The sequence below is a fragment of the Sciurus carolinensis genome, chromosome X, assembly GCF_902686445.1.
Source record: "Sciurus carolinensis chromosome X, mSciCar1.2, whole genome shotgun sequence".
Lineage (NCBI taxonomy): Eukaryota > Metazoa > Chordata > Mammalia > Rodentia > Sciuridae > Sciurus > Sciurus carolinensis.
The window spans coordinates 12,389,498-12,399,195 of NC_062232.1; the positions used below are offsets into that span (position 1 = coordinate 12,389,498).

General features: G+C 43.2%; 1 protein-coding gene across 5 annotated transcripts in view; it reads right to left on the reverse strand.

Annotated features, from left to right (window-relative positions):
- Ctps2 (CTP synthase 2) overlaps window positions 1-4,769 on the reverse strand; it is a 97,952-nt gene extending 93,183 nt beyond the window's left edge. The window contains exon 1 of one of the 5 annotated variants that reach the window (XM_047537047.1): window positions 4,526-4,769. In XM_047537047.1, the coding sequence (XP_047393003.1) occupies window positions 4,526-4,744 (219 nt within the window). In that variant the 5' untranslated portion in view covers window positions 4,745-4,769. The other 4 variants (XM_047537050.1, XM_047537048.1, XM_047537051.1 and 1 more) reach the window with 4 other exon arrangements.
- Between the last annotated feature and the right edge of the window lie 4,929 nt (window positions 4,770-9,698).

Genomic DNA, 9,698 nt, shown 5'->3' on the forward strand with positions numbered 1-9,698 from the left:
TGTATCATGAGAAACCAAATTTCTCTGGAATCAGAGGCATAGTAAAATGTTTACGAGTTCAGACTCTGAAGTCAGATCTATACAAGATGTACATAGGCAAGTTATTTATCCTTTCTGTGCCTGCTTCTTCATCTGGTAAATGAAATAAAAATACAGAACTTTTGGAATATTATTTGATGCTAAAAAGAAACGAGCTATCAAGCCATGAAGACATGGAGGAATTTTAAATGCATGTTACTAAGTGAAAGAAGTCAATCAGATAAAGCTACATACCCTATGACTCCAACTATGTGGCATTTTGGAACAGGCAGGACTACAGGGAGAAAAAAAAAGATCAGTGGTTGCTAGGGAGTAAGAGGGAAATAAGGATGAATAGGCAGAACATGAGGGCTTTTGAAGGCAGCGACACTATTATCTGTATGATATGCCAATGGTGAATACGTGTCACTGTACATTTGTCATGACAAAGATTCTTTGCTTGGCCAAACTTCTGAATATTCTGTACACTTTCATGTAAAATCCAGTTTTAGCAAAGACCCTGCCAAGTCCATTTAGCAAGAACACCCCACCTTCAATATTTGATCATCCTCGATATCTGATCTGATTCCTCATTCCCTACCATCCCCCATGTAATGTCTGATCCTGGTCTGTCTTCAGCAAAAACGCTATTAGGTAGATTTAACCAGAGTTCCTCTTACTATTGTTATTTTCTTTTTTCCATCCACTGACCACCCATCCCCAACACCCTGCTCCTCAGGTATAAATTCCCCCTTTCCCATTCTATATTTGGAGTTGGGCCCAATCTCTCTTCCCAGATGCAAGACCCCATTGCAGTGGTTCCTATACCTATTGCCACAGCCTTGAATAAAGTCTTCTTATAGTGTTTTAACAAGTGTCGTTGAACAATTTTTTTCTTTAACAGTTATGGTACCATGGCTCAGATAGGATCAGATTCATCATTGGTCCCCTGAGCCTCTTATCCAGGACCCTAAGTAAGTGCCTTTGAAGTCTTTGTCTTCTTCTTCATTGGTGAGTCAGACTTCAGAACCATTGACTTACTGTTACTGGCTGCTTTCACGCTAAGGTGGCAGAGTTGAGTCTTGTGCCAACAGAGACATTCTGGTCCACAAAGCCAGAAATATTTATTACCTGTCTTTTATAGAAAACATTTTCTGATGTCTGATGTTATGGGGAGGGCATATAGTAAAAGCTTAAAATTTGGGACTGGGAGTGTAGCTCAGTAGTAGAGAACCATGATCCAGGTGAGTGAACTAAGCTATCCAAAATATACATATCCCATCCCAAATGTTCTCCCTAACCCTGGGTCTGCCTTACTCTATATGACACAATTGGTCACGTTCAAAACCACTAGCAATCGAACTAACCACCCACTAATCTGATCTATATATTTATAGCCGGAATTCTCCTGTAGATCCCAAATGTAACTGATATTCATATCTTTCCACTTGTTGCCCCATATCTTACTTACCCTACTATTGATCTACAGTCAGACAAACTGGATTCACTTACATCTATGATCCTAGACAAATTCTTTAACTTTTCAAAACCTCACATTCCCCAATTCATGCAATACTCTGGGCTAATGATAGTAGCTACCTTAGAGAATTGTGCAAGAATTTACAGTGTATGTAAGGACTAAATTACGTTCAGAGGTTATTCTTCACATCCACCTATTTACTGATTCCATCAGTGAGCTCACAAGTGTTTATTGAACACCTATTTCATGCTTGATGTGTTCCCAGGTCCTAGGGATGAGGGATGAACAAAAAGTCAAGGTTCTGCCCTCTTGGAGTTTATTTCTCTTGTGAGATTAAGGGGCACATAAACTGTCATACCGTTCAAATGACTTCCTGTTTGTAAAAGTCAGCAAAATCAAAATGTGCCATGAAAGTAATGGTCAAGAAAATTGGAAGACATTCATGTGAAGTCACAGGATGTCTGAGAATTTTTCATATAAGAAAATGCTTATGCTACATGAAAAAAAGCAGAATATAAAATTGAATAAAATTATTATCTCAAATATTCTTTTTCAAATTAAAAAGTCAAGAATGATGTCACATGCATGTAAGCCCCACCACTCAGGAGGATTGCAAGTTCCAGGTCAGATTAGGAAACATAGTGAGACCCTATCTCAAAGTAAAATGAAAAGGGCTGGGGATGTAATTCAGTGGTAAAGCATGCCTGGGTTCAATCCTCAGTGCCTCAAAAAGGAAGGAAAAGGAGAGAGAGAAAGAGAAAGAGAAAATAAAAATAAAAAGCACTGGGGATATAACTCAGTGGTACAATAATCCTGGGTACAATTCCCAGTATAAATAAATAAATAATAAATAAATAAAACTAAGATTAAAGTCCTAATTGTCAAGATCTTAATGTGATAGAAAAAAATACATCATGTTAAATTTTAGTATATTTAGATGATTGGGTTTTAGGCAATTACTAGTTTTCTGTATTTTCAAAAACTTAAGATTCCTTTTTAAAGCACATTAAATACTTTAGAGAGTCCTTTTTGAAAACTGTAACTTAATACCAAGAGGTAGACCTAATTCTACTTCTTTTCAACAAACAAGTAAGTTTGAAAGTTTGAAAACTGCAAGGTTGGCTGTTTTATATCACTTCCTCTTATCGGGATGATTTCCGGTATGAAGATCAAGTTTTTCATTTACTCAAATGTGGTGAACAGAATCAAATGTTTATAAAATAGGAAATAGAGTAAGCAGAACTGTCTAATAAAAATACTACACAGTAAGCTGGGTCAGTAATTTAAAATTTTGCAGTAGCCATGTTTAAAAAAGTAAAGCCAAATGAGGTTAATTTTAACAATATATCTTATTTAACCCAATATATTCACAATTATAATCAATAAAAGAATTGAGTTATAAGATTGTTCCTTTTTTGTTTTGTTTTGGCACAGGGGATTCAACTCAGTGGTACTCTATCACTGAGCTACATTTCCAGCACTTTTGTATTTTTTGAGGGGTTTCACTAAATTGCCGGGTCTGGCCTGGAACTTGCAATCTCCTGACTCAGCCTCCCCAGTCACTGGGCGTACAAGCCCACACCACTGCACCCGGCATGTTACCACCTTTTACTAAGCCTTGGGAAATCAGGTGCGTTTTACTTACAGCATATCTCGATTAGATTTGCCACTTTTCCAGTGTTCAATAGCCACATGTGGCCAGTGGCTCCCACATTAGACAAGAAAGGCCCAGAACAACTAACTAAAAGCACCCAGAGGCACCAAGGTACACCTTCTCAATAACCACCATTTACAAATCAATGTAAGTCAAACACAACAGAGTACTTTCTGAAAGAACCCATTTTATGAAGTTTAGGATTTACAGGCAAAACTAAGCCAAGAACAGTAATCAAAACAGTGTGGGGGTGGGAAGGTGGAGTTACTGGAAAGGGGCACAAGGGAACTTTCTGGGGTGACATAAACGGTCTTAAGTCTACGTTGGGGAGTAGTTACATGGATGTACAATTCGTCAATCCCATCGATCTGCAGACTTAAAACGGGGCATTTTATTGTGTATAAACTATGCATCGATTTCCCCCCACACACAAAAAAAGCTATGTTGTGGCACTAGCATAGTTCGGCACTGTGAGCAGTAACCAGCTAATACACCGGGAATTCGAGGGTCGTGTTTAACCGGGGTAGTGGGGCCAGGAGGGAACAGAAAGACCTTTTTCCTTGAGCTGATCACCAGCCTCGCCCGATTCCCGCTCGGGGCTTCACTTCCGCCAACGCCATCTCGGGGCTCTGGGGGGTCGGGAGGAATGGGGCTGGGGATGCGGGTGGGTGTGGGGAAAAGTGCGCCCAGGGACGCGCCGCTCCGGACCCCGGACCAGGACTCAGGACTGTCTCTGATCGCCCGGGGCACGAGTGGGCGTCCAGCCCGGCCTCGAAGGTCTGCAAGCGCGAAGTGCAGGACGCGTTCCGCTGCCAGCCGGACTCGGACTCTGCGCCAGGGAAGGCGCGGGCGCCATCGGGAGGGGACAAAGGCGCCGGGTTCTCGTGTGCGCAGGGACTGGGGGCGTAGGGCGGGGGCAGGGAGGCCCTGGGGGCTCGGGGTGGCTCCGGCCCTGGGGGTCCGGGAAAGGCCCAGGAGGGAAGTTACCTGCGCAGTGGTGGTGGCGCCTTACAGGGAGGCTCGTGCGGGCTCCGCCCCGCGGCCAGCCTGGCGCTCACCTGTCGAGCTGGGGAGGGGGCCGCCTCTGGGGTTGTCCGGAGTCGCCACCGGGTACTTCCTGCCGCCCGCACCGGGCCACGGGGTGCGCGGGGCCCTCCTTGCCCACCTTCCCCTCTCCGCCTGGCTGCTGGCCCCGCTGACTCACGCTAGTGAGCTTGTGTTTGCAGCCGTGTTTTGTGCGATGGTCCAAAACAAGCGCCTAAAAAGTGATTCCTCCGGACACCGGCAGCTCCCGTCACCCCCTGCTCTGGACGCCCTTGGCCCCAGGCCTCACTCAGCCTGGGGCCTGCTCCTCCCTCCCTCCCGCGGCTCACTTTGCAGGGACACTTCAGATGTGCGGGTGAACTCCACGGTTCCCGCCGAGCTCCGGTTTCTCCGCCAACCGAGACCATCGATCGGGTCCTCCGGCGAACTTCACTCGTCACGATCCCTAGAACGCGGGAGTTTTCTTGCCTCCTAAGAAGATTTAGAAGGAAAACAAAAGGGGATTTCTGCCCTAGTTGAGCTCTCGGTCTGGTGGGAGGTCTACACATTTATCTATGGGAAGCAGTGAATTTCCATAGAACAACACTTGCTGGGTAGTAAGGAAAAGCGGTGCATGGGGGCGGTACGGGGTGGGGACAACTAAGACTTTACTGAGTGACTTTTTTTTAGAGGATTTAGAGGATGGTTGGTACTAGAAAAGGAGGTGTCCACAAAAACCGTAAACAAACCGCTGAAGGAGAAAGATTAACTGAACATGGAAGAGCTTGAAGTAAGCCAAAGATTTAGGAAAGTCGTGAAATTTTTAATAACCAGTATGAGACACTAGCGCGACTAGTTAGGCAATTGTCATTGAAAACCTAGTGGAGTTTAGACATTATAATTGTGAGTTGGGCAGGGGGTGGGGGTACATGCCAGTAATCCCAGCTATTCTCTAATCCCAGCTACTCTCAGAGGTCAAAGCCTTAGGAAGGCTGAGACAAGAGGATCAAATTCGAGGCCAGTCTAAGCAAGTCAGCATGACCCTGTCTAGAAATAAAATTTAAAAAGGACTTGACACATACTTCAGTGGTAGAGCTTGACCTCCTGTGCACAAGCCTCTAGGTTCAAGCCCCAGGACAAGCATAACAGGAACAAATAACAACAATAATAATAATTGTGTATTGATGTCCACTTAAAATTTTGCAACATATCTGTATCTATCCAAACATAAAGATATGACTGATAAGACCAGAGTTCGCTGGTAGAGTCCAGTAGGGCAAGAAGGAGGTGCAGAAGTAGATAGCACTGGAAGGATGCAATTGTAGTAATGGATGAAGGGTCTAGTCCTAGAGGACAGCAACTGAAACCAGCAGAGAACTAATGGGCTGGGAGAAAGGCCCAAAGAGAGAACTGGAGGACTGGCCAGTTGGCAGGAGTGTGTACTGGAAGCAAAGACTTCAAAGAGGAAGCAATTCCAGGAGCCAGTGGCAGTGGCACATGCCCGTAGTCCCAGCGATTCAGGAGACTGAGGCAGGAGGATTGCAAGTTCCAAACCAGCCTCAGCAATATAGAGAGACCCTAAGCAACTCAGTGAGCCCCTGTCTCCAAATAAAATACCCAATGGGCTAGGGCTCAGTGATTAAGTGCTCTTGGGTTCAATCCCTGATATAGAAGATGAGATATAAAGAGGTGGCTGCTGAAATGGAATAGAAGATGACACAGGGATGCCAGGAATAAAGTCTGGGGCCTCCATGCCCTCTTGCTGAGCAGGGGGAAGGGGGCAAAAGGATGGTGAACCAAGCTTACTCCATTGAGATCAAGGAACTTCTGGAGGATGTGGGGGGGTCCCCTGGAGTTGGCAGATGACTACAATTAAGAATGTGGCATAGGGCTGGGGAGATAGCTCAGTTGGTAGAGTGCTTGCCTTGCATACACAAGGCCCTGGGTTCAATCCCCAGCACCGTAAAAAAAAAAAAAAAAAAAAAAAAAAAAAGAATGTGGTATAGCAAAAGCTAATGAATTTCTAAGCTAAACAGTGTTTCTCCCCTTCCCCAGATGAAAGAGCAGTGTTGTGGAAGAAACAGGAGGACCTTGGGGTACTGAGTTCCTCTCCTGGGAAAATAAGCAGAGACATCACTTAGCAGGATATCCTTGGGGGAGACCCCAGGTCTCCACAGGGGTGGGGTGAGTAAAATAAAAGAAATCACCTTGTAAAAAGGTTGGAGGCGTGGAGGAGCTGGTTAATGAAACAAGTCTTACAGAGCACAGGGTGGAAGGGATGCTTTTGAAAGGGGTTGATATGGATAATAATACCTTATACCTGTGGTGTTTGTGAGGTTTCCTTCCACATTTCAGAACTTCACTTCCTGTTCACAACCAAGATGGATATTATGATACCCTTTCTGGAATGAGGAACCTGAGGCTCAGAAATGTGAAATGTCTTGACCAAAGTATATCAGTTAATATAAGTGACAAATCATCAATGTCAAATGTCTGTCCCCACAGCCAGAGTCTTCATCACAGGACACAGGACCTGATCCAGTTATCTTATTACATTAATCTATGAGGCTAGTGGGTGAAAGATACTTTGCAAATACAAAGGGGCTATTACGATAACTATTGCATCTGGAGTTTAGAAATTATAACCATGAACTGGGAAGGGGGCACAAGCCTCTTCTCATGAAAAACATGAACAGAAAAACATTTGGTAAGGGTGCAGACTGAGGCACTGGGGATGTGGCTCAGTGGTAAAGCCTTGGTTAGGATGCAGAAAAAAGAGCGCAGATGACCAGATATAGTGGCACATGCCTATAGTACCAAAGACTCAGGAGGCGGAGGCAGGAGGATCATAAATTCCAGGCCTGTCTGGGCAATTTAGCAAAACTCTGTCTCAAAATAAAAAATAAAAAGGGCTGGGGATATAGCTCAATGGTAGAGTGCCCCTCAGTTCAATTCCCAGGCTGGAAGGAGGGGGCAGATTGACTGAATTGTATGTGATAAGGGTGTTTCCTCATTGGATAGGTATCTATTCATGGCCTACTACCCACATGACATTGTACTGGACTCTCAAGATGATTTTTTAAAAAAAGAAGCCAGCGTGGTGGGTGCACCTGTAATTTCAGTGACTCGGGAGGCTGAGGCAAGAGGATTGTGAATTCAAAGCCAGCCTCAGCTATTTATTGAGGATCTCAGAAAGGCCCTAAATATTTAGAGACCCTGTCTCTAAATAAAATACAAAAAGGCTAGAGTATGGCTCAGTGGTTAAGTGCCCCTGGTCATATATATACATGACCCACATCCCCAGTTCGTTTTTATTTTTTATTTTGAGAGAGATCTCCCTAAATTTCTTAGGGCCTCACTAAATTGCTGAGCTGGCTTTGAACTTGTGATCCTACTGCCTTGGCCGCCAAACCACTGGGATTACAGGAATGCGCTACTATGCCAGGCCCAGAGGAGAAATCTTGAGGGGTCAAAAAGACAAGTAAAATGTCAACATTATTCACCCACTGGATGGCTGAGGTAGACCCGAGATCCTAGGCTTTCAATTCAAATTCCAGACTTTCCAATCATACTTAAATATCCTTTTCTGAAACATGTCTACCACTTCAGGTTTTCATTGCCTTAATAAAGCCTACAGAGGCCTTGTTCCTAAGACATTTCCTGACTTTCAAAGCTGAATCGGTACTGAAACCTTAAAAACAAGTTGGAATGAACTGAACACTGAAAAAAAAATGATTAAAATGGCCGGATGTGGTGGCACACGCCTGTAATCCCAGCAATTCCAGAGGCTGAGGCAGGAGGATTGCAAATTTGAGGCTAGTCTCAGCAATTTAGTGAGGCCCTAAGTAATTTAATGAGAGACCCTGTTTCAAAATAAAAAATAAAAAGGTACAGGGATGTAGCTCAGTGGTAATGCGCTCCCTGCTTCAATCCCTGGTACCAAAAAAGAAAAAGTTAAAATGGCACCTTTTGCTGGGCACAGTGGTGCACACTTATAATCCCAGTGGTTGGGGAGACTAAGGCAGGAGGATCGTAAGTTCAAAGCCAGCCTCAGTAATTTAGTGAGACTCCATCTGGGCTGGGGACATGGCTCAGTGGTTAAATAGCCCTGGTTCAATCCCTGGCCAAAAACCACCAAACAAACAAAAACCTGGCAATTTTTATGTTATATATATTTTACCATTATTTTAACAATTAATAGTGTAACATATCAAAAATATATAACATTGAGTGATACACTTACATATATATTTTTTAATTGTTGATGGACCTTTATTTCCTTTATTTATTTATATGTGGTGCTGAGAATTGAACCCACTGCCTCACACATGCTAGGCAAGTGCTCTACCACTGAGCTACAGCCCAGCCCATGAATGATACACTTTAAACACATAAATTATATGTCAATAAAGCTGTTTGAGGGAGGAAAAACCTGGTTGGGCTTGTTAAGCTAAAGTCCTGGACCTAAATAAAATGTAAATATAGCTCAGTTTGGAAAAACCGAACAGCAACAAAACCAGAATTACAATTAGTCCCCTCGATTATCTCAGGGGTCAATAGAACTGTCCTACTAATGTCAAAATGGTAAGGGAAAAGGAATCATCCACATCCACCCAGAAGAGGTTGCTGGAGTCTGTGCTTGGGAAATGTGTTCATGAACGCCCTCCCAGTTTTTTGTTTTACATGCTCTTATGGCAAGATTTTTTTTAACATATAGAACAGTAGACATAATCATCCAGCGACAATAATTACCAACCCATGGCCAGGCTAGTCTAATCTATAGTCCTGTCCATTTGTCCCCATCTTGCATTTGTTTGATGTAAATTCCATACATGGTATTATTTCTTTGGTCAATTTTTCAGTATGACTCTAAAATATGAAAACTTTAAGAACATACACATATAATACCATTACCACTTTTGTTTGTTTGGTACTGGGGATTGAACCCGGGGCATTTTACCAGTGAACTACATCCCCAGTTCTTTTATTTTTTACTTTGAGAAAGGGTGTAAGTTGCTGAGGGACTGGCCTTGAACTTGCCATCCTCCCCCAGGCTCCGTAGTCACTGGGATTACAGGCGTGTGCCACTAAAACTTTTTAAAATTTCACAATCCCTTGATTTCATCAATTATCCAGTGTCCAAATTTGCAATTGTGACTATCATAATCTTTTTTCAAAGTTTCTTCTGAATTAGGATCCCAATAAAATGCACAAGTAGCCTCTGCTTTCCCTGTAAATTGGATTTAGAAGCCTTGGGTTAGGATAGTGATGCCTGAGTCGTTTACTATCTTTCCTATTCCCATTCCCCACACGACCAATGTAATTCTACGTCTTGAACAACCAGAAGAATTAGAAGTTATACCCCATATATGTATAATATGTCAAAATACATTCTACTGTCTTGTATGACTAATTAGAACAAATAAAAATAAAATAAAAATATCTTGGAAAAGCTTTAAAAAAATAAAAACGGCAGCAGCCTTGGCTTAGTTTTGACTTGGGTTCAGAGGAGGCTAAAGATAT